The 25,807-nt window shown below is 44.1% G+C and overlaps 1 protein-coding gene across 1 annotated transcript in view; it reads left to right on the top strand.

Moving 5' to 3' along the window:
• Positions 1–25,807, top strand: part of LOC147125137 (endoplasmic reticulum membrane adapter protein XK-like) — a 50,857-nt gene that overhangs the window by 13,299 nt on the left and 11,751 nt on the right. Inside the window, exons 2-3 of the mRNA XM_085997890.1 lie at positions 20,685–21,022; positions 24,654–24,913. Of these exons, the coding sequence (XP_085854016.1) occupies positions 20,709–21,022; positions 24,654–24,913 (574 nt within the window). The 5' untranslated portion in view covers positions 20,685–20,708. The remainder of the gene's footprint in view (positions 1–20,684; positions 21,023–24,653; positions 24,914–25,807) is intronic.

The following is a 25,807-nucleotide window of genomic DNA, read 5'->3' as shown; positions in this document are numbered from 1 at the left end:
CAAATTCAATACCCTGTCCCTGCTTTCTCCCCATATCCCTTGATCCCTTTAGCCTTAAGAAATATATCCAACTCCTTCTTGAATATATTTAATGAATTGGCCTCTACTGCCTTCTGTGGTAGAGAATTCCACAGGGTCACCACTCTCTGGGTGAAGAAATTCCTCCTAATTTCTGTCCTAAATGGCTTACCCCTTATCCTTAGACTGTGACCCCTGGTTCTGGACTCCCCGACCATCGGGAACATCCTTCCTGCATCTAGTCTGTCCAGTCCTGTCAGAATTTTATAAGTTTCAATGAGATCCCCTCTCATTCTTCTAAACTCCAACGAGTATAAGCCCAATCGACCCAATCTCTCCTCATACGTCATTCCTGCCATCCCAGGTATCAGCCTGGTGAATCTTCGCTGAACTCCCTCCATGGCAAGAACATCCTTCCTCAGATAAGGCGACCAAAACTGCACACAATACTCAAGGTGTGGTCTCACCAAGGCCCTGTACAACTGCAGCAAGACATCCTTGTTCCTGTACTCAAACCCTCTTGCTACGAAGGCCAACATACCATTTGCCTTCTTAACCGCCTGCTGCACCTGCATGCTTACCTTCAGCGACTGGTGCACAAGGACACCCAGTTCTTGTTGCACTTCCCCTTCTCCCAATCTATTGCCATTCAGATAATAATCTGCCTTCCTGTTTTTGACACCAAAGTGGATAGCCTCGCATTTATCCACGTTATATTGCATCTGCCATGCTTCAGCCTGGGATACATTTTATCTGGGCCTGGTGATTTATCTACTTTCAAAGATGCTAAACCTCTTAATACTTCCTCTCTCACTGTTTATCCCGTCTAATATTTCACACTCCTCCTCCTGAACTACAATGTCTGCATCATCCCTCTCTTTGTGAAGACAGGCACAAGTATCCATTAAAACCATACCCATGTCTTCCGCCTCCACACACAGGTTACCGATTTGGTCTCTAACAGGCCCTACTCTTTCCTTTGTAATCCTCTTGCTCTTTATGTATTTATAAAACATCTTTGGGTTTTTCCTTGATTTTACTTGCCAATTTTTTCATGCCCTCTCTTTGCTTTACTAATTTCCTTTTTAATTTAACTCCTGCACTTTCTATATTCCTCCAGGCTTTCCGTAGTATTGAGCTCTCCGTATCTGACAAAAGCATCCAATTTTTTCCTTACCCTACCCTTGACATCCAAGGGGCTCTAAATTTGGGAGTCTCGCCCTTTTTCTTTGTGGGAACATATTTGCTCTCAACCCTCACTATCTCCTCCTTGAATGCCTCCCACTGCTCTGACACTGATTTACCTTCAAGTAGCTGTTTCCAGTCCACTTTTGCTAAATTACTTCTCAGCTTAGTAAAATTGGCCTTTCCCCAATTAGGAACTTTAATCCTGGTCTATCTTTGTCCTTTTCCATAACTATGCTAAATCTAACTGAATTATGATCACTACCATCAAAATGCTCTCCACTGATACCCCTTCCACCTGTCCAGCTTAATTCCCTAAAACTAAATCCAGAACTGCCCCCTCTTGTTGAGCTTGCTACATTTTGGCTAAAAAAGTTCTCCTGAATGCATTTTAAGAATTATGTGCCCTCTATACCTTTTGCACTAATTTTATCCCAGTTAATATTCGGGTAGTTTTTTTGCACTTCTCAGAAATTTGCCTACATATTTGCTCTTCTATCTCCCTCTGACTGTTTGGGGGTCTACAGTACACTCCCAGCATTGTGATTACCCCTTTTTTGTTCTTCAGTTCAACCCATATGGCATCATTTGATGATCCTTCTAACATATCATCCCTCCTCACAGCTGTAATTGTTTCTTTAACCAATATTGCGACCCCCCTCCCTCCCTTTTTAACCCCCTCTCTATCTCATCTTAAAATCCTGTAACCAGGAATGTTAAGCTGCCATTCCTGCCCTTTAAGCTATGTTTAATTATAGTAATAGCTATGATATCATACATGTCTATCTGCGCCGTCGGCTCATCTGCCTTGCATTGAAGTATATACCATTATTAAGTACTGCCAAACTCCCTTTGTTGTCTATTTTCTAGCCTTTGTTTCCTCTGCCTTCCAAACTAACATGCATTGACGATAAGGCCACTTTTATTTCAACATTGGAGGAACACCTCATCCAGGTCACTGATGTATTAACCAAGTTAAAACAAACAGGTTTACAGTTGAGACCGCCGCATAACCAAAAAAACAAGCAAGGAAATTCCTAGGGTTGACTGTTTTTGTAGATTCATTCCTGATTACACCATTAACTGCCTTACCCACAAGTTGAAGCCCAATTAAGTGGTTTGATCCCTTGTGCAGAAAATACTTATGGAAGGCTTAAAATGTCATGTCAGCAGATCCTGTGCTAGCTTGTCCCCAATTATACTTGATCTTTCACAGCAACAATAACAACAGTGAGGGGTATTGTAGCAGACTTTGGGAGGACATGGACAGACTGGTGAAATGGGCTGACACATGGCAGATGAAATCTAATGTAGAGAAATGTGAAGTGAAGCATTTTGGAAGGAAGAATGAGGAGCTGCAATATAAACTAAATGGTACAATTTTAAAGGGGGGGGGGGGCAGAAACAAAGAGACCTGGGGATTCACACACACAAATCTTTGAAGGTGGCAGGACAAGTTGATAAGGCTATTTTCAAAAAATATATGGGAACCTTGGCTTTATAAAGAGAGGCATAGAGTACAAAACTAAGGAAGTTATGCTAAACCCTCAGCTGAAGTATTGTGTCCATTTCTGGGCAGAACAGGTTAGGAAGGATGTCAAGGCCTTGGAGAGGGTGCAGAGGGGATTTACTAGAATGCTACCAGGAATGAGGGACTTTAGTTATGTGGAGAGACTAAAGAAGCTGGGATTGTTCTCCTTAGAGCACAGAAGGTTAAGGAGATTTAATAGAGATGTTCAAAATAAATAAGAGATTTGATAGAGTAGATAGGGAGAACCAGCACTGGCAGGAGGTTTGATAACCATAGGACACAGATTTAAGATAATTGGCAAAACAACCAGAGCGGAGTTGAGGAGAATTCTTTTTATGCAGCGAGTTGATATGATCTGGAATGCACTGCCTGAAAGGGTGGTGGAAGCAGATTCAATAATAATTTTCAAAAGGGAATTGAATTTATACTTGAAAAGGAAACATTTGCAGAGCTATGAGAATGAGAGTCTGGCCAGGAGGTGGTGGAGAGATAGAGCTCAGTGTTATCAGTGTGCATATGGAACCTGTGATATCCGAGTGGTAAGGTCAGAAACTGAGAGAAGCAACTCAGTCACATTGGTAGGAGCTGGGGCCTCCTGCAGTGCTTGTACCTTCTCCTTGATTGGATGGAGCCCGGTGGCGTCCACTCTGTGTCCCAGGAACACGGCCTCATTCCCCAGGAAAGTGCACTTACTCCTCTTGAGCCGTAACCCAGCCTTATCCAATCTTTGTAGTACCTCTCTCAGAGTGCTCAGATGTCATCCAGATAGATTGAAACATGTGGGATCCCTTGCAGTACACCCTCGATAGCCCTCTGGAAAATAGCTGGACTAGATGAGACACCGAATGGTAAGCGGTTATAGGTAAACAAACCCTTGTGTGTATTTATGGTTACATACTTCTTGGATTCCTCATCTAGTGTAATCTGCAAGTATGCATGACTCATATCCAGCTTCGTGAATTTCTTCCCTCCAGCCAGGTTTGCAAAAAGATCCTCTGTTTTGGTAATAGGATACTGTTCTAGTTTAGACACCCTATTTACTGTCAATTTATAATCTCCACAGAGTCTTACCGAATTGTCCGGTTTTAAAACAGGTACAATGGGAGCTGCCCATTCTGAACATTTCACGGGTTCCAGAATGTTCTCTCTCAAAAGACGGTCAAGCTCAGCCTCTACCTTCGGTTTCATGGCATACGGCACAGGTCGTTGTTTAAAAAACCTTGGCAGTGCCTCCTTGTCTACATAAATCTTAGCTGGGGGGCCATTAAATATGCCAAGTTCGTCCTTGAACACGTTCTCATGTTCAATCAACACTTCTTGCAAAGAAAACTGTTTGCCTCCCTCTATTTGATTTATTGCTCCCCAATCTAATTTAAGTCCTTGTATCCAGCCCCGACCTAACAAGTTTGGTCCAGAACCCGATACTACAACTACAGGCAGCTGTTCCACATTGTCCCTGTGTTGCACAGTTACAGTAGCTGTACCTAATGTCGCCACTCGTTCACCGGTATATGTTTTAAGCTGCATAGAGCAAGACTTTAACTCTGGAACTTTTGCACGGTTCCACAACTTTGAGTACTCCTCCCTGTTCATTATGGTTACGCCGCATCCTGTATCCACTTCAAATTGACCTTAGAGTCATTTACCGTCAGTTGCAAAGTGATAGGATCCACTTTTGGAATGTTCTCTACCATACTATGCATTATGAACATGTCGTCTTCTTTCTCAGCTTCTCCGCTGATGTGATGTGTTCCCTGTTTTTTCACTTATCTTCCTAGGTTTTGCTTTCCTCCCCCTTTTGGTTTATATTCCTCCATGGTTGCTTTTGCCCTGCATGCACGTTTTATGTGTCCTTTTTTCCCACACTTGTGGCACTTTTCCTCCAGAAACCTGCACTCCCTCGCCAGGTGATCGCCATTGCATCGATAACATGCCTTTACATGCTCACGTTGTGGTTTCTGATGCATATTTAACTTGTGCACAACAATCTGACCTGCAACTTGCTTTGTAGTCACCCAGTCTGAACCTTGTACTTCTTTTACATCTCGGTTCGCTGTCTCTATGGCTTGAGCAAGTTCCAACGCTTTTTCATACGTAAGCCCAGTCTCAGACAATAATCTCCGCTGCATTCGATCATCCATTATCCCGCAAACTAGCCTATCTCTCCGCATGTCTTTCAGGTTGTTCCCGTAATTGCAATCGTGTGCCAATTTTCGCAACACCGCTACATAATCCAATACAGTCTCTCCCGGTTTTCTGTTCCGTGAATTAAATTTGAAACGCTGTACAATCTCACTCGGTCTGGGATTGAAATGGTCCTTCAGCAAGGCCACTAAGTTAGCAAATGATCTGTCTCCAGGCTTAGCAGGACTGCATAAGTTTCTCATTAAACTATACGTCTGACTTCCCACAGAAGTGAGCAAAATAACTCTCCTTTTTCTGACATCATCTATATCATTTGCTTCAAAGAAATGCATCAGCAACTCGCAGTACTCATCCCAGGTCTGCATCTGAACATCAAAAGCAGAGATCTTTCCTACCGTAGCAGCCATGATCCTCTATTCAGTGCTCCTTTTCTTTTTTTTTCTTCGTCAAAATGTGATCTGTTGATCCTCGTCGCCAATATGTGATATCCGAGTGGTACGGTCAGAAACTGAGAGAAGCGAGATATTAGGAACAAAACCCAACTGTTTAATTACACGGTGTAGCAGAGAAACATCTCTTACAGGCTGCAAGCAAAGCACACAATTCTTACTGCACGATGGCAAGATGGAGGATTCACCTCTGAGTCATACCCATAATGCAATGCCACATTACCATATAAACTGGTGTACCAGGACATTGAATACATGACCCATTACCTTAAAAACTGGTGAATGTGAACCCTTACTATTTGGCTCCATCTGGTGGATAACTTAAGCATTACATCCCAGATTACTATAGAACCTGACCCCATGATGTCACCAAGGGGCAGCATGCAGATGAGAAAGAGGAGGGGACTAAGTTTAGATCCTTGTGGGTCTCCATATGTAATGGTGTGGGGGCAGGAAGAGAAGCCATTGTTGGAGCTGCTCTGGCTATGGTTGGATAAGTAAGAGTGTAACCAAGTGAGGGCAGTCCCACTGAGCTGAACAACAGAGGAGAGACGTTGGAGGATGATGGTGTGGTTGACCATGACAACCCAGACTGCAGAGATGTTAAGAACAATGAGCAGGGATAGTGCACCTCAGTCACAGGATGTCATTTGTAACTTTGATTAGGGCGGTTTCAGTGCTATGACGGGGCAGAAACCTGACTGGAGAGATTCTAACATGAAATTGTGGAAAAGATGGGCACGGATTTGGGAGGCAACATGGTCAAAGACTTTGAAGGTTGGATATGCACAGAGGGTTTAAGGGTGGGGTATTTTGAGGAGGGAGGTGATGTTAGCAGTTTTGAAAGGGGGGCAGAACATTCTCATTCCACACCAACACATCAGAGGCATCAGTGCTCTACTGAGAGAAGTAACTGACTCTGGGGTGAAACACCCAGTTGTTCACCTAAGTTTCAAGCAGCTGCTATGAGGTGGTTTATTCCACAATTAAAAAGAATTTTTAAGCATTGTCTGGGTATACTACAGTAGCCATATTAATATGGAACTTAATTTACTCTGTATTTAAGAAGGAAGAATATATTTAAGAAGGAGGTAGATAGATTGCTCGACAGAAAAGGCATCAAGGGGTATGGGGAGAGAGCGGGAATATGGTATTGAGATAGAGGATCAGCCATGATCATATTGAATGGCGGAGCAGGCTCGAAGGACCGAATGGCCTACTCCTCCTATTTTTCTGTGTATTCTGACCGCAATCTTTTAGTATGATTAGAGTCAACTCATGCCAAAAACATGTGTCTGTTGCAATAGTGCATTTCCCTACAAGGATATAACATGGCCATCCAACATTGTCATGGTTTCCAAACCAGGAACACCTAGACATTGTCACATCAGGAATAAATGTACTGTATCCTTATGAGTGCCATGTTGGCAACACCCACATTCAGATGGGGCAGGAGTAATGTGACACAAAGGGAAATAATTTTGTTTTGACTTGGTGGCTGTCCCTTTAAATCCAGTCATAATACATAGTAGTTTAAAAGCCAGCTGCAGTTAAATTCCATATTACAACCTAGATTGATACAAATGTTGCAAGGAAGTTTTGAATTGGCTTAAGAACTTGAAGGGAGAAGCTAAGTCACATTCGAACAAGCACATACTGTATGATTTATTCATTTATAATAATTGTTTCCTTTGGAATCTGACTGTTGTTTATTTAAATCCACAATATGTATTCAGCTGAGTGGAACTAAGTTGAGCGAATCTGCTTGGAACCTTCAAGAGTTAGTTCAGTTCCCACATTGGTGAGAAACATGAGAAGAAAATGTTAATTCAAAAGAATGGTAATTAGTTTAGACATACTGAACAATTATTTTCTTTTTGAGGAGATAGATGGTATAACTCTAATATCTGTTATATTAGTTATTGCTTGTTCATTTTCTCTGCAGTAAATTTGCTCGTTCGTTTAAACCTTAAATGATGTCTGATGTTGTGACATCATATTGCTTATTGAAGATGGGAGAAGAATAAGAACATAAGAACTAGGAGCAGGAATAGGCTACTTGGCCCCTGAAGCCTGCTCCACCATTCAATAAGATCATGGCTGATCTTGGGCTCAAAGCCACTTCCCTGCCCGCTCCCCATAACCCTTCACTCCCTTATCTATATTGAGCGCCTCCCTCCTACATTGTTGCTGCTGATTCGCCTCTTCATCCTCCACTTCCTCCTCCTCCTCTCCCTCTTCCTGCTCCTGAGGTGGTGCACCAATCCCTAGTGGCAATGGCTGGATCCTCATAATTGCAAGGTTGTGAAGCATGCAGCACACAACAATGAAAAGCGAAACTCGCTCGGGCGAGTACTGCAGGGCTCCTCCAGAGTGGTCAAGACACCGGAACCGTTGTTTCAAGATGCCGGTCGTCTGCTCAGTGAGGCTCCCGGTCGCGCTATGGCTTTCATTCTATTGGAGCTCAGCAGGAGTGTTGGGGTTACATAGAAGATAGGAGCAGGAGTAGACCATTTGGCCCCTCGAGCCTGTTCCGCCATTTAATGAGATCATGGCTGATCATCCAAATTCAGTACCCTGTCTCTCATTCTGCCAGTACACTTCACACCTAATCCGAGCCGTCTTTTGTCTCCACTAGTCCATCTCGTCTGGTTTTGAATACCTCTTAATGTCTCTTTACTTCTTTTGTTCTATCGCAGCCCTGCCTTCGATCAATTTCATTTCCTTTCCAGTTTTGAAAAAGGGTTCACCCGAAACGTCGACTCTAATTTCTCTCCACGGATGTTGCCTGACCTGCTGAGTTTTTCCAGCATTTTCTGTTGTTATTTCAGTACCCTGTCCCTGCTTTCTCCCCATATCCCTTTAGCCTTAAGAAATATATCTAAATCCTTCTTGGATATATTTAATAAGTTGGCCTCAACTGCCTTCTGTGGTAGAGAATTCCACAGGTTCACCACTCTCTGGGTGAAGAAATTCCTCCTCATCTCAGTCCTAAATGGCTTACCCCTTATCCTTAGACTGTGACCCCTGGTTCTGGACTCCCCGACCATCGGGAACATCCTTCCTGCATCTAGTCTGTCTAGTCCTGTTAGAATGTTATAAGTTTCAATGAGATCCACTCTCATTCTTCTAAACTCTAGCGAATATAAGCCTAATCGACCCAATCTCTCTTCATACGTCATTCCTGCCATCCCAGGTATCAGTCTGGTGAATCTTTGCTGCACTTCCTCCATGGCAAGAACATCCTCCCTTTAGATAAGGTGACCAAAACTGCACACACTACTCAAGGTGTGGTCTCACCAAGGTCCTGTACAACTGCAGCAAGACATCCTTGCTCCTGTACTCGAATCCTCTCGCTATGAAGGCCAACATACCATTTGCCTTCTTAACCGCCTGCTGCACCTGCCACTCGGAAAAAGACCCGTGGAGGCACAAGTTAATTCTAAAAGCTAAAATAGTTATCCGAAAGGTTTTTCTGTTTGTTATCTTGGGCATGTTACCAAAAGCTTACCTAGATATTAAGACTATTGAAGTCATAGGGAGTTGAAATTCAACCATGAGAGTAGTCTTAACGATGGAAGCTATGCAATCTAATATAAGAAGTGCAGAAAAGACTCAAAAATATAATACCCACCTTGTCTTTAACACTTTCTCCTTTATATACATGCATAGCTAAAAAAAAATTCTTCGGATCTCTCTGCTGCATTTACAATTTTTCAGTAATGGATCAAAGCTGTGACTTGTTTTAAAATGGTGTGGAGATGCCGGTGTTGGACTGGGGTGGACAAATGTAAGAAGTCACACAACACCAGGTTATAGTCCAACAGTTTTATTTGATATCACAAGCTTTCGGAGCGCTGCTCCTTCGTCAGGTGAAGTCACTTCTTACATTTGTTTTAAAATATTAAGAGACTGTTTAATATTCCTGTATGGATCTTAGAGTTGTGTCAGCATTGTAATCACTTTAATTTGGTTACTGCGACCTCATGCTGGGAGATTCTTTTAGCTGTCTTGCTTAGAATCGAGGAATTGCAGGCCTTGTCTAATGTGTTTTGTCACTTTGAAGGAGGTTGTGTAATGGATTGATTTGTGAACAAGTATCACAGATGACTGCTGTTAGCAGGATGGTGGGGGTGGGGGGGAAGGGGGAAGGGGGAAGAGGTAAATCAGGATCAGGTGTAAATATTACATCAGGAAAACCAGTTGGGCAGTTTCCGTGTCTTTGAGCCCTATTTTGATCAATAGCTTTTGTCTACTGTGAAGGCACCTTTTTGATCTTCTTTATCCCAGTTTGGATTTTAAAGTAACCAAGGGGTATAATGTCACTCTGTATCACAATTCCTGTGAATTTCTGCTTTTCCAGATAATTGTTGAGTTGATGCCAGTGGAAAAGTCCATGAATATCTGATTTGACTTATAAACTTCACATCATAGTTGTTAGTCTAAACTAAGAGTTACTTCTGTGATCGATAGTCTTGAGATATTTTGTTATTTCGAAACAGATTATGTAAGTTTAAAAAAAGCAATGTGATTTGTCTATCTGATGATCTTTGGAATTTGCTTCTGTTAATTTTATTTCTTAAAGTGATCTGTAGTTGATAGCCTGAGATCATCTTCTTAGGCAGTCCCTCGGAACAGAGGATGACTTGCTTCCACATTAAAAATGAGTCCGCAGGTGACTGATTAGTCCAATGCGGGACCTACAGTCTCTGTCACAGGTGGGGCAGACAGTGGTTGAAGGGGCGGGTGGGTGAGGTGCTTGGGTTGACGTGCGCTCCTTGCGCTGCCTGCGCTTGGCTTCCGCTTGCCCCCGGCAAAGAGTCTCTAGGTGTTCGGCGCCTTCCCGGATGCTTCTCCTCCACTTTGTGCGGTCTTGGGCCAGCGATTCCCAGGTGTCGGTGGGGATGTTACACTTTTTCAAGGAGGCTTTGAGGGTGTCCTTGATGCGTTTCCTCTGCCCACCTGGGGCTCTCTTACCGTGCCGGAGCTCCGAGTAGAGCGCTTGTTTTGGGAGTCTCGTATCGGGCATGCGGACAATGTGACCCGTCCATCGGAGCTGATTGAGCGTGGTCAAGCTTCGATGCTGGGGATGTTGGCCTGAGCAAGAACACTGACATTGGTGCGCCTATCCTGCCAATGGATTTGCAGGATCTTGCGGAGGCAGCGTTGGTGGTACCTCTCCAGTGCTTTGAGGTGCCTGCTGTACATGGTCCATGTCTCTGAGGCATACAGCAGGGCGGGTATCACTGCTGCCCTGCAGACCATGAGCCTAATGCCGGGTTTGAGGTCCTGGTCTTCAAACACTCTCTTCCTCAGGTGACCGAAGGCTGCACTGGCACACTGAAGGCGGTGTTGGACTTTGTCGTCAACGTCTGCCCTTGTTGACAGTAGGCTTCCGAGGTATGGAAAGTGGTCCACGTTGTCCAAAGCCTCGTCGTGGATTTTGATAATCGGGGGGGGGCAGCACTGTGTGGCGGGGGCAGGTTGGTAGAGGACCTTTGTCTTACAGATGTTTAGTGTAAGGCCCATGCTCTCGTATGCTTCGGTGAAGGTGTTTACAATGGTTTGGAGTTCGACCTCTGAGTGAGTGCAGACGCAAGCATCATCTGCATACTGTAATTCTACGACAGAGGATGGGACGACCTTGGATCTGGACTGGAGGCGACGGAGGTTGAACAGTTTCCCGTTTGTTCTGTAAATTAGCTCCACACCAGTGGGGAGCTTACTGAGGGCGAGATGGAGCATTGCAGCAAGGAAGATCGAGAAGAGCGTTGGTGCGATGACACAGCCTTGCTTGACCCCGGTTCGTACGTGAATCGGGTCTGTGGTGGATCCGTTGGTCAGGATCACGGCTTGCATGTCGTCGTGAAGCAGGCGGAGGATAGTGACAAACTTTTGAGGGCAGCCGAATTTGAGGAGGACACTCCATAATCCCTCACGGTTGCTATAACTCAGCTGAAGAGACTCAAGAACTCCCAGTAACCATCTATATGGTTTAGTATGTCAACATGGTTTAATATGTCAACCGTGAGGGATTATGGAGTGTCCTCCTCAAATTCGGCTGCCCTCAAAAGTTTATCACCATCCTCCGCCTGCTTCACGATGACATGCAAGCCGTAATCCTGACCAACGGTTCCACCACAGACCCAATTCACGTACGAACCGGGGTCAAGCAAGGCTGTGTCATCGCACCAACGCTCTTCTCAATCTTCCTTGCTGCAATGCTCCATCTCACCCTCAGTAAGCTCCCCACTGGAGTGGAGCTAATTTACAGAACAAACGGGAAACTGTTCAACCTCCATCGCCTCCAGTCCCGATTCAAGGTCGTCCCATCCTCTGTCATCGAATTACAGTATGCAGACGATGCTTGCGTCTGCGCTCACTCAGAGGTCGAACTCCAAACCATCATAAACACCTTCACCGAAGCATACGAGAGCATAGGCCTTACACTAAACATCCGTAAGACAAAGGTCCTCTACCAACCTGCCCCCGCCACACAGTGCTGCCCCCCGATTATCAAAATTCACAACAAGGCCTTGGACAACGTGGACCACTTTCCATACCTCGGGAGCCTACTGTCAACAAGGGCAGACGTCGACGACGAAGTCCAACACTGCCTTCAGTGTGCCAGTGCAGCCTTCGGTCACCTGAGGAAGAGAGTGTTTGAAGACCAGGACCTCAAACCCGGCACTAAGCTCATGGTCTACAGGGCAGCAGTGATACCTGCCCTGCTGTATGCCTCAGAGACATGGACCATGTACAGCAGGCACCTCAAAGCACTGGAGAGGTACCACCAACGCTGCCTCCGCAAGATCCTGCAAATCCATTGGCAGGATAGGCGCACCAATGTCAGTGTACTTGCTCAGGCCAACATCCCCAGCATCGAAGCTCTGACCACGCTCAATCAGCTCCGATAGACGGGTCACATTGTCCGCATGCCCGACACGAGACTCCCAAAACAAGCGCTCTACTCGGAGCTCCGGCACGGCAAGAGAGCCCCAGGTGAGCAGAAGAAACGCTTCAAGGACACCCTCAAAGCCTCCTTGAAAAAGTGCAACATCCCCACCGACACCTGGGAATCGCTGGCCCAAGACCGCACAAAGTGGAGGAGAAGCATCCGGGAAGGCGCCGAACACCTCGAGTCTCTTCGCCGGGAGCAAGCGGAAGCCTAGCGCAGGGAGCGCACGTCAACCCAAGCACCCCACCCACCCGCCCCTTCAACCACCGTCTGCCTCACCTGTGACAGAGACTGTAGGTCCCGCATTGGACTAATCAGCCACCTGCGAGCTCATTTTTAATGTGGAAGCAAGTCATCCTCAGTTCCGAGGGACTGCCTAAGAAGATAACTCCACATATGCCAACCTGTCTGTAATGTATTATCATATGGTTTGTCACATAGTTTAGTATGAGCTTGCTCAGTTCACACTGGCCTAGTAAAGCAAGCGCATGGACTAGCAACTGGTGTCTCTGTCCTTCATTTGTTCTACCCACATGTATTACATTTTGGCAATGAGAATGGGATCCTAAAGCTATTTTTAGGGATCATGGAAGGACACCGTGCTCAACCGTCGAGTGGAAAAGTTTTAGGTGATTTTGTGACACCTAAACTGAATTTTTTTTGCGATGTTTTACTGTTAATGCCGATGCAGAATCGTCTGTGCTTTGCCTTCGTGTGAATGTATAGAAAGAAAGACTTGCATTTCTATAGCGCCTTTCACGACCACCGGACGTCTCAAAGCGCTTTACAGCCAATTAAGTACTTTTTTGAAGTAGAGTCACTGTTGAAATGTGGGAAACGCGGCAGCCAATTTGTGCACAGCAAGCTCCCACAAACAGCAATGTGATAATGACCAGATAATCTGTTTTTGTTATGTTGGTTGAGGGTTAAATATTGGCCAGGACACCGGGGATTACTCCCCTACTCTTCTTTGAAATAATGCCATAGGATCTTTTACGTCCACCTGAAAGACCAGACGGGGCCTCGGTTTAACGTCTCATCCAAAAGACAGCACCTCCAACAGTGCAGCACTCCCTCAGCACTGCACTGCAGTATCAACCTAGCTTTATGTGCTCAAGTCCCTGGAGTGGGACTTGAACCCACAACCTTCTGACTCAGAGGTGAGTGTGCTACCAACTGAGCCACAGCTGACACTGCAACAGTGGTGGTGATTCTCACAGGTAGTTTGCTGAGTCACTGTTCAACGGGATCGGGACAATCATAGCCATGCCTACGGGATTCATCCGATGCCTCGGCACATATGACCGAGCTCGCGAACCATTCAGTTCTTACATTGAGCGGATGGAGATGTTTTTAAAGGCACAATAACATTATTGAGACCGAAGGTGCAGATGAGAATGTTCAAGCTCAAAATAAAGTAATTCGTGAACGGAAGAAAGCAATTTTTTTAACGGAGATCGGGCCAGATGTCTACGGAACGTTGACAAATTTACTCGCGTCAGGGAAAGCGAAGGATGTGTCATTTGAAGACATTGTCGAGAAACTTGAGGACTATTTCGACCCAAAGCCATTTGAAATAGCTGAGAGCTATAAGTTTGGTACCAGAAACCAAAAACAAAGTGAAACCATCAGTGAGTACATTGTAGCTCTTAAAAACCTGTCTTTGTATTATAACTTTGGCACATTTTTGGATCGTGCATTGCGAGATAAGTTTGTGTGTGGACTGGTAGATGAGCGCACAGTCCAAGTTACTGAACACTCCGAACCTAACGTTTGACATAGCATGTAAAATTGCCCTATCTATGGAGATGGCATCTAAGATTGCTAGGGAGCTCCGTCCAACTCGAGTGACTAGTGCAGCTGAGGTCTACAGTCACAAAGCCACTGTCGAACCTAAAGCTGTGAGACCAAGTCAAAAGCATGTCAGTGAGAGCAGTTCAGTGAATTGTTATTGCTGCAATGGAAATCATTCACCACAGACCTGCCGATTCAGAAATACGAAGTGTTTTCACTGCCAGAAGCAACGCCATATTTCAACAGCTTGCAGAGCTAGATCGAAAGCAGGAAGTAAGAACCATTCTAGTGGCAATGCAAAGCAGCAACAACAAAAGGGAGGAATTCACAATATGAAGTGAACACATCTGATGTTGAAGAACTAGGCATCTACAGTATCTGTGACACTAGCGGCAACACTAGCAGTCGTGAGAAAGACTTCCGTACAGAACTTTTGATCAATGACCAATATATTGATATGTGTATTGACACGGCAGCGGACTGCTCTATCATGAGTAAAGACACATATGAGTGTAAGTTTAATCAAATACCACTCACACAAAGAGCGAAAGAAATTACGCACAAATTGAAAAGGAAGCATTCACCATAGTGTTTGGAATCAAGAAATTCCAACAGTTCCTGATCAGCAGAAACTTTACCTTGATAACCGCTCCTAGCAGCATTGGGCCCAAATCTGCCATCCCTGCAATGGCTGCATCAAGAATGCAACGTTGGGCAGTGTTGTTGACACAATACAACTATACGATTGAATATCGCACTTCAAAGCAAAACGCAATCGCAGATGCTTTGTCCAGGTTGCCACATGAAGACTCATGTTGGGAGAGAAGTTGAGATTTTCACGCTAGGTGCAGTTGACAAAGACTTTCCCGTGAATGCAACTGAGATTGCAGATGAGACTCAAAAGGACTCAGTACTGAAAAGAGTGTATGAAAACACCTTGAATGGATGAACTGACCAGTGTTTGCACAGAGTTGAAACCATTCCATAACCGTCGTACTGAATTGTCTTGTGAGCAAGTTTGTATCAAGTGGGGAAACAGAGTGGTGGTACCTACTTCTTTAAGAGAGAGAATTCTGACCAAACTTCATATTGAACATCCAGGGGTCGTCAGTATGAAACCAATTGCAAGAAGCTTTGTTTACTGGCCTGGATTGGACAGTGATCTTGAATCACTTGTCCGCAAATACAGCATTTGCCAGAATTGCAGAAACAAACCACCTAAAACTCCACCACAACCCTGGCCATGGCCAAGTAGACCCTTTCAGAGAGTACATGCAGACTTCTGTGAGAAAGCAAATGATTATTTCCTGGTACTTGTAGATGGTCATACATGGGTTCAAATACTACAACTGAACGTACCATAGATGAGTTGAGGTTTATCTTTGCATGTCATGGCTTACCTGAAGAGCTTGTTTCTGACAATGGCCCTCAGTCCCGTTCTGCTCTATTCCAAGAGTCCATGAAATAGAACGGTATCTAACACATTCTCATTCCACCATACCATCCAGCTTCAAACGGAGCAGCCGAAAGGTCAGTCAGAATAGTAAAAGAAGCTCTCAAAAAGCAAGTGTTACAGGGTTGTTCGGGACTCGGCATGAAGCAACGTTTGGCAAATCTCTTGAAGTACATAACTACTCCGCACACTGCAACCGGATATACCCCAGCAGAATTCTTGATGAAGAGGAGATTTGAGAACACAATTGAGTTTTGTTCAACCAAATTTGGCCTCAAGAGTTGAACGGAAACAGTTGAGTCAGAAATGTTATTATAACAGCAATCAAAGAACGCAGTTTCAGACAAAACGAGTGTGTTTGTGTTCTCACTCCCCCTGATAAGTAGATTTCACACAAGTGGGATATAGGAACCGTGGTAGAGGCTGGTGGAACCAAGAGATATTTGGCTGAGATTGGTGACAACATCCGAAGTGTTCATGTAGATCAAATGATCTCTGCTAGAGAGGAACCAAGACGTGATCTTGAACCACTTGATCATGAACACCTACATGAGTTTGACTCAGTTCAGATTTCAGTAACTGAAGTACAGTAACAGGCTCAAACAAGTCTGAGATAGAAACAGGATCATCTTTGAGTTCGGAACCAGAACAAAACAGACCGAAAATTGGTTCAACACCAAAATCTTCAGTGAGATCAGGAAGGCTCCGTAAACCTGTTCTTAAACTGGATTTGTAGTTCATTTGTAGTTGATTTAAAAGAAAAAAAAAACAGGAGTTTTTGTTATGTGGTACATGTAATTCTGGGAAAGGTGGAGCCATAGTTTTGTTGTATTTGAGGGGAATATGTGCATATTTTTTAAGGGAAAGCAGTGTAATGTATTGTCACATGGTTTGTTAGATGGTTTAGTATGAACATGCTCAGTTCACACTGGCCTAGTTAAGCAAGCTCATGAACTAGCAACTGGTGTCTGTCCTTCATTTATTCTACCCACATATATTACACTGTCCTATATGATACTGAGTTTTTAAGCCAACAAGGTTTCTGAGTTTGTCAGAATTTCTTAGAGTGCACTGTGAAATCTCATGCATATTTGGAAAGGGGTTTGCAGTGTGAGATTCAAGTTTGTACCTGATCCTGCTGCCTCAGCCCACTTCTTGAGAAACTTCTGCCTTATGAAAATGATAACCATCTGTCTAGTGAATGTAAACACTGGGACATTCACGCACATGATGGGCTCGACTAGAGACTAGAGTGAGAGATGAAGCATTAGGATTCCCTGAAACTTAACATAATTTTCTTACTTTGAAGCTTTACCTTAACTTACCCAAGTCAGTGGCAGTTAACAGTCTGTAAGTGGGTACCTGACTAAATGCTGAGTGTTGTGGCTGGCTGTTGACTGACTAGTTGTAGCTACTGTGTTTCTAAAAGGCATATATTTGAGTAATACAGGTAGACTATCCTTTATCCGCACTTCCAAAAACCTCTAAAAACCGAAAGTTTTTTCATGGCGCGTAAGTCGTGCGCACGACATGACCCGAGTGGCGCCAAACATGACCGGAGTGGTCCAGGAGCTCTGCTTTTCCCTGTGAGCAGGGCAGAGGGTCACAGAGTTCCCTCCTGGGTAGGAGATTGCAGGCCGAGCCGGGCAGTGTGAAGGAGGTACCGGGAGAGTGAACCCAACAATACAGCGGCCCGTCCGATAGCTGCAGCGGCCCGTCCGATATTCTTTTCTTCCCCCCCCCCCCCCCCGACCTGACTTGTGGGCCAGCTTAGCGTAGGAGTCAGCCGATATCTGGCTTTCCCACAACTGGCGGCGGCAGTCGAGCCCCAGACCCCCACCAAGTCAAGGAATTCAGATACGGAGTAGGGGGAGCCAGAAACCTCGCTCTAACGGCAGAAATCAGCAGCCGTTTTGTTAGGTTTTTTTTCTTCCCCTAGCATTTTTTTTAAACAGTCAGGCTGTGGAAAGAGTCTCTGTAGCTTAGCAACAGCTTCAGAGACGCTTCCAAGGCAGGGCCCGAGTGTTTACAAGCTGTTGCTAAGCAACAGTGTTTGTTGTCAGATACGGAGATGAAAACCTTCTGAAATCCGAAAACCGAAACACAGCTGGTCCCAAGGTTTTCGGATAAAGGATAGTCTACCTGTATTTGTTAAACACACAGAGCTGGGAGTGGCTTGCTATACTGAATAGCAATGGCAACTTGGTGAGAATGGGAATTGGGTGTAGAGGGGGAAGGAGGTGTTAAGTGCTTTAATCCAAGGGGCAATAATCAAGTAATTAATTAGATCTAAAGGATTAAAATTAACTAAGTAGAGGATACCAACATTAAAGGGATCCAAATTGCATCAAACAAAAATCTGGTGTACATAAATAATTAAATAATAAATAGAAGTAAGGGGATACTAAGCTAAAAACATATTAGCTACAACGTTCTCTCTCAGCAGCTCTCTGCCGATCCCACGCAGCCCGAGACTGACTTTTCCAAATGTTAAATACTGCGCATGCGTGAAACTGTGAATGGGCCCTGCACTCAAAAAAAAATTAGGGGGAACATTGATTAGCTATTGAGCTATCTATCGAGATACCATAAGCAAAATGATGGGATTGCTGAGACCCAATGCCTGCAATTCCTGTGTCATGTGGGAACTCCAGGACACTTCCTGTGTCCTGGATAAAACACGTGTGCAGGAAGTGCCTCTAGTTGCTCGAACTCGAGCTCAAGGTTTCTGAGCTGGAGGGGCGCTGGATTTGCTGCAGGACATACGGGAGGCTGAGAATTTCCCAGAGCGCATGTTCCAGGAGGTGGTCACCACGCAGGTATAGATAGTTCAGGAGAACAGTAACTGGGTGGTCATCTGGCAGGGTAGGAAGAGGCAGTCAGTGCAGGAATCCTTCGGGGGCATGGCACTCTCAAATTGGTTTTCAGCACTGAATAGCAGTGAGGGCGACAACACCTTGGGGGAGTGCAGTCTACAGCACATCCATGGCATTGTGGGGCAAATGACTGCACGGGGGGCACAGCAAAGTGTAGAAATGCAGTGGTCATTGGAGATTCGCTAGCTGGAGATAGACAGGTGTTCCTGCAACCGCCCGATGTGAGTCCTGAATGGTGTGTTGCTTTCCTGGTGTCAGGGTAAAGGACATCACTGAGAGGGTGCAGAACATTCTGAGGGGAAAGGGGAACAGCCAGAAGGCGTGGTCCATGTGGAAATTAATGACATAGGAAGGAAAAGGGTTGAGGTGCTGCAGTCAGAGTTTTAGGAGCTAGGGAGGAAGTTACAAAGCACGACTGCAAAGGTAATAATCTCTGGATTACTCCCAGTGCCCGCGTGAGCGAGTACAGGAATACTAATATAAAACAAGTTAACGCATGGCTGGAGAAATAATGCAGGAGGGAGGGCTTCACATTTCTGGGGCAGGAGCGACCTGTTCAAGGTGGATGTGTTGTATGTATCTCAACAGAGCTGGGACCAATGTCCTCGCAGGAAGGTTAACTAGTACTGTGGGGGGAGCTTTTAAACTTATTTGGCAGGGGGATGGGCACCAGGATGAAATCTTAGAGCACAGAAACAAGGTGCACAAAGGCCTGGGAAGTAACATTCAAAAGAGAATTTGATAAATACGTGAAGCCAATAAATGTACATGTCTATGTGGAACACGCAGGGAAGTGGGATTAATTGGCTAGCCCTATCAAAGAGACATGACATGATGGGCCGACTGGCCCCCTTCCGTGTTGTATCGTTCTTTGATTCTATGATTCTATATATTTGTTTTCTGGTAGGGAAATTTAGCTCCTGATGCAAATCTAAGACTAGAGGAAGCACAAGGTCTGTAACTCATTAGTGCAAATTGCTTTCACTTTGTTAGGTCTTAAATAATTGGAGGGGGTACAGCTCAGATTCACCATAATGATACCAGGGTTAAAAGGGTTAAATTAGGAGGCCAGGTTGCACAGACTAGGCTTGTATTCCCTTGAGTATAGAAGATTAAGGGGTGATCTAATTGAGGTGTTTAAGATGATTAAAGGATTTGAAAGGGTAGATAGAGAGAAACTACTTCCTCGGGTGGGAGAGCCCAGAACAAGGGGGCATAACCTTAAAATTAGAGCTTGGCCATTCAGGGGTGATGTCAAAAAGCACTTCTTCACTCAAAGGGTAATGGAAACCTGGAACACTCTCTCTTCCAAAGAGCTGTTGAGGCTAGGTCAATTGAAAATGTCATAACTGAGATTGATAGATTTTTGTCAGTCAAGGGTAATGAGGGTTACAGAACCAAGGCAGGTAGATGGAGTTAAGGTACAGATCAGCCATGATCTCATTGAATGGCGGAACAGGCTTGAGGGGATGACTGGCCTACTCCTGTTCCTATGTTCCTAATAGTGGTAAGACAATCCAGAAAAGGATTCGGCCATTTCTAGGTTTAATTGCGAGAACTTTTTCACTTTTGCAAAATAAGGATGACTTTGCTTTAGGTCATCCCGGGCACTTACCTATGATATAACCCACCATTCAACCTTGATAAACCTGGATGTGGCTAGCTCCAGACAGAAATTAGAATCAACTGCTAACTGTGATAGGCCCTTTGCCTTCACACTATTGAGTACCAATGGTTCTTAGCATCAACTTCTTTCCCCAGAACTCAGCAGGATTGTTGCAAACACCATTTTAGCAATCTCAGGGCATTGTTAGGGCACTTTTCCTGCACATGTGACTAGATATTGGGCAGTAATGGCAAACTCTTGATCATAAAGGCCATGGGGTCTGGTTATGGAAGAAACCAATGACATTGAACATGAAGAATATCTAATGCAGATCTGAAATCACTAACAAGTGGTCTTAAAAGGACAGACCAGATTAAACATTAGTTTCCTACATTAAAACAGTGACTACACTTCAAAAGTACTTCATTGGCTGTAAAGCACTTTGGGACATCCTGAGGTTGTAAAAGGATTTAAATACAAGTCTTTTTTTATATAATGTTCCTGTCCTTATAAAACAGTGTATCTTTTGACTTATCATGGGGACAGCCACTAGTTCTGTGTATAAACCATTTGAATCCCTTGATTAGAATGCAGTGGAACACAGTCCCAAGTAGCCATTATTCTCTACATATTAAGTTTGTATATAATATAACTTATTTGTGTTCCTAGGTGAGCTTGCAACTATAGTTTGGAATGGAGAAGATGGGAGCAATTGACAGAGGAGAAGCTGATCGCAACTCAGCAACTCTTGTACTGCACCGGGCAAAGTTGCCAGCCAGCATCTTCATCTCTACAATCCTGTTCATGGCAGAAGCCATAGCCGGTGGCTTTCTCTGTGCCTTATACAGCCGTTGGGGCGATTCATATTGGTTGGGACTGACAATCACCTTCATGTTGGTACCATCTGTGCTGGTGCAGTTTACGTTGATCTTAATCCATCGGGAACTGGGCAAGAACAGACCATTCGTACTGCTGCTTCATCTACTGCAGATGGGACCCATCATCAGGTTAGCAATGATTGTTGTTGTCATAGACTTTCATTGTCAGTCAATGTAGATTAGAAGTAATATATATAGTTTGTTAGTAACGCTATTAAAAATATATTTTTGGTGAGATTTTGTGCTTATCAAAGTAAAGGACAGTAGAGCTGGGGAATGAAACACTCGCCATTTCAGTCTCCCATTGTCAACAGCAAACATTCCCAGGTTAGGTACAACACAGCTAATTACAACGCAAAGCTCTTTCCAACAATTGTTCCAACAATGTACTCAGTCTTAACCTCAGAAAAGATGAACCCCACTACATTAGTGTGACATTTCCATTTCTCACTCCAACCATGCTGTAAGTGAAACTGATAATTCAGTGACATATTAGGGCCAGTTTTGTGCGATGGATCTGCACTCACTTGGAACTGGATGGAGAGTGCTTCAAACTTATTTCACCTTGCAGTCCTCAGACTTTCATCCCACTAGTCCAGGCTGGATTCAAACCCAAGTCCGAGAGGTAAATGGATAGTGTGCTAACCCACTTTACCATTCAGTTTGAACTGTACATGGATTTAGGCCACATTAGACCTGAATCTAGAGAATTTGGAAAATTATGACTCACACATCTGGATGGAAACCATCAGGTCCTGGAGTTTTAGCCAATCTTGAGCCCCATTATTTTCTTCGTTACTATTTATTTACTTATATTAAATCCACTAAGTTCCTCCCCTTGACTTAATTTTAGGTTCCCTTGTAGTGCTGGTATTTTGCCCTCTTCCTCTACTGTGAGAATGGATACAAAGTATTAATTTAACAAGTCTGCCATTTCCTTATTGCCATCATAGTTGTGCCTGCATCTATCATTAATTGGCCCCACATTGACCTTTATTACTCCTTTATATTTATTAAAACTTTTGCTGTTAACTTTGACATCCCTTACAAGTTCTTTTCATATTCCCTTTTTGCACCTCATTACTTACTTTGTATCAATGCCTTTGTTGCTTTTTATAGTTGTGCCATTTTGCTGAAAGATCTGTTAATAATGGCTTCTCCCAATGGATGCTCAGTAAATGCACTATGTTGTGTAGTATTGAGCCATATCGGACCAGGAAGATTCCACGTTTAATCCTTGGTCTGACAAAGAATTTGACGAAGGGTTCGACCCAAAACATTGACTCTGTTTCTCCTCTCCTCGATGCTGCCTGACCTGCTGCACTTTCTGTTGTTATTTCAGATTTCCAGCATCTGCAGTATTTTGCTATTGTGTTAATCCTTGGTCTGTTTGAGTTAGCTGATCTTAGCCAGGTGGCATGTGGTGTCTTAAATGCACTTGATGCCCCATGACTATTGAAGATATGAATCAACCAGGATTTCTGCTCTTGATCGCAATCCCTTGACTGCTGTGGAAAAGTACATGTGAACTTTGGAGAAGGGCAGGATTTTGGGTGCTTCTGTTAATGCCTCTGAAGCACCCTGGGACGTTTTTCTACGTTAAAGGTGTTGATGAAAAGCAAGTTGTTGTTAATGCCACCCTGCCCCCCTCCTTCTGTCAAATGCCCTGGCTTGCTCATGAAGATTGGTCATTTGTGTGAGGTAACAAATGGGTGCCAGCATGAGTTTGTGCATTTTGGAGAAGAAAATAAATAGGAAGTCATAATCAACAAAAATGCTTTCCTAAAAATCCATGCTTAATTGTCAAACGATTGTAGGTTGCTGCAGGTTCTCGAGTACCTCCTCCTTTCCCACTGTCCAGGGCCCCAAACACTCCTTCCAGGTGAAACAGTTGTACTTCTTGCAATTTAGTATATTGTATTTGCTGCTCACGATGCGATCTCCTCTACATTGGGGAGACCAAACGCAGATTGGGTGTCCGCTTTGTGGAACACCTCCGTTCAGCCCGTAAGCATGACGCCGAGCTTCCGGTCGCCTGTCACTTTAATTCTTCGCTCCACTCCCGCTCTGACCTCTGTCTTCGGCCTCTTACATTGAGCTTCGTTGGAACAGTGTAAGCTCAAGAAACAGCACCTTATCTTTTGATTAGGCAGTTTATAGCCTTCTGGACTCAACATCGAGTTCAACAATTTCAGACCATAACCTTTTACCCTATTTTTTCACATGGCAGCTATTGATGATTCTACCATCCCCATTTACACCACTTCTAGACTCATCTTTTGTTTCTTGTCCCATTACCATCTCCTTTTGCTTTGTACTATCATACCTTTGTCATTTAATCTCTCCTGCCTTCCATCCTACCATAGACCTTCCATTTTGTTCTTTCCTCCCCTCCCCCTTTGTAGCACCAAGAACTATATAGAATGTCAAGTGTCCATCTGAGGGTGCGTTCACCCTTCACAAGTTTAGCATCTATCCAAAGCCAAAATCCCTTTGCACTTACACTAAACCTTAGAGTGTAAATCGACTGCATAGCCTTAAACCGATTCCCAAAGGAAGCAAAGTGAGCGTGCCGCTTCTGGGGATTCTCTCAGCTTTGTGGCTGCATTAACACTTTAATTGCATCATCCGTGTAAAGCCAAACTGCTTTGCACCAACACTACAGTTGGAGTGTGAATGCACCTGGTGTTAAAGACAAATCCTTTTGTTAACCAGTCCAAAAAAGCAAAATACCGCAGATGCTGGAAATCTGAAATAAAAACAGAAAATGCTGGAAATATTCAGCAAGTCAGGCAACATCTAGAGAGAGAGAAACAGAGTTAACGTTTCAGGTTGATGACCTTTCGTCAGAACTGGAAAAAGTTAGAGATGTAATAGATTTTAAGCTAGTGCAGGGGCCCTGTTAACCCTGTTTCTCTCCCCATAGATGCTGCCTGACCTGCTGAGTAGTTCCTGCATTTTCTGTTTTTATTATAATTGATCAGTCATCTGAACAAAGCATGTGGGTAGACAAAGGTTGCAATCAAACTATTAGCATATTAACACCTTACTGGCTCATCTACTAGACAGTTATCTTACTGGTATAAAAACAGAAAATGCTGGAAAACACTCAGGTCAGGTAGCATCTGTGGAGAAACAGAGTTAACGTTTCAGGTCGATGACCTTTCATCAGATTTTAGATTTCCAGAATCCGCAGTATTTTGCTTTTGTTCTAGTTATCTTACTGGACTGTTTTCAGAACAAAGCGGTTCTAGACATTAAAATGAACGATGGACATTAGGACCACCTTAGGCCTCGACAACAACTTGTATCTATATAGCACCTTTAACGTATTAAACGTCCCAAGGTGCTTCATATCAAACAAAATTTGACACCGAGCCACATGAGATATTATGGTAGATGAGGATCAAAGAGTTAGGTTTTAAGGAGCGTCTTAAAGGAGGAAAGCGAGGTAGCGTGGTGGAAAGATTTAGGCTGGGAATTCCAGAGCTTAGGGCCTTGGTAACTCGAGGCACAGCCACCAATGGTGGAGCGACTAAAGTCAGGGATGCTCAAGAGGCCAGAATTGGAGGAACGCAGATATCTCGGAGGGTTGTAGGGCTGGAGGAGGTTACAGTCTGTCTTGGGACTGAAGAGATTGATAAGACCATCCAAACAATTAGAGGGGTCACCCTCCCCCCACGACCTTTTGATTAAAGCAAAGTAAAGAATTGCACTTGGGCAATTTTTTAAAATTTGATTGTGTCCTTGTTTCTGACAGGTGTCTAGAAGCCATTGTTGTGTTCTGCAAGTCTGGGAAACGTGAAGAACCGTATGTCAGCATCACCCGGAAAAAAATACTCCATCATGGCCAATCAAATGATTTTGAAAAAGAAGTGGACCATTCGACAAGAAAGTTGGTTATCCACCGCAATGCCTTTCAGCGGGCATCTGTCATGCAAGCCTTCATGGGCTCCACCCCCCAGCTCATCCTCCAGCTGTATATAAGTGCAATGCAGAAGTACATTCCGCCAGCACGAGGTAATATGCCTGGCCCTACTGTCTGGGGTCTGAACAGAGACTGTCTGGTGCTTCATGATGGGACAAACATTGCACTTTGCTGTGATACTGTCTGCAGAATACTGCAGGGAAACCAAATATTTCATGCGATATGTAATAGTTCCTGTGCTACTGGGGGAGAGAAATGTTCTTTGGACGGTTGAACAGTTCACATCTAAAGAATGTATGTACATCAATGTCCGTAATGTAACTAATAAGGCTAGTGAGCCGCAGGCACAAATTGCTACATGGGATTATAACATAGTTGCATTAACAGAGACATGGCTCAAACATGGCCAGGAATGGATTTTTAATCCTGGTTGCCAAGTATTCAGGAATGATAGAGAAAGAAAAAGAGGAGGTGGCCTGGCTGTATTGATTAAGGATGATTAAGGATGATGTTCTAAATAGAAAGGATTTACTAGATGATTCTAAGACTGAATCTATTTGGCTTGAGTTGAGGAATTTACATTGTTGGGAATAACAACAGAAAATGCTGGAAAAACTCAGCAGGTCAGGCAACATCTGTGGAGAGAAATTTGAGTTGACGTTTCGGGTCGAACCCTTCTTCAAAACTGGAAAGAAAAGAAAATAGATCGAAGGCAGGGCTGCAATCGGACAAAAGAAGTGGAAGAAACAAAAGAAGTAAAAGAGACACTAAAAGGTATTCGAAGCTAGACGAGATGGTAATAGGCTGAGATTGGGTGTAAAGTGTACTGCCAGGGCAAGAGATAGCTGCCAGGTGTGAGAGAGAAACAAAAGGAAAGGGGGGGGGGTGGGGGGAAAGGAGTGGAAAAATTACAAGAAAAAATGTAATAGGGGCCGAGGTTATGATCTGAAATTGTTGAACTCGATATTGAGTCCGGAAAGCTGCAG

The sequence above is a fragment of the Somniosus microcephalus genome, chromosome 1 (assembly GCF_052327205.1).
Source record: "Somniosus microcephalus isolate GS21.2 chromosome 1, FLI_Smic_1.0, whole genome shotgun sequence".
NCBI classification, from domain to species: Eukaryota; Metazoa; Chordata; class Chondrichthyes; order Squaliformes; family Somniosidae; genus Somniosus; species Somniosus microcephalus.
Note: the sequence above shows the minus strand (reverse complement) of the source record. Positions and strands in the feature narration are given on the sequence as shown.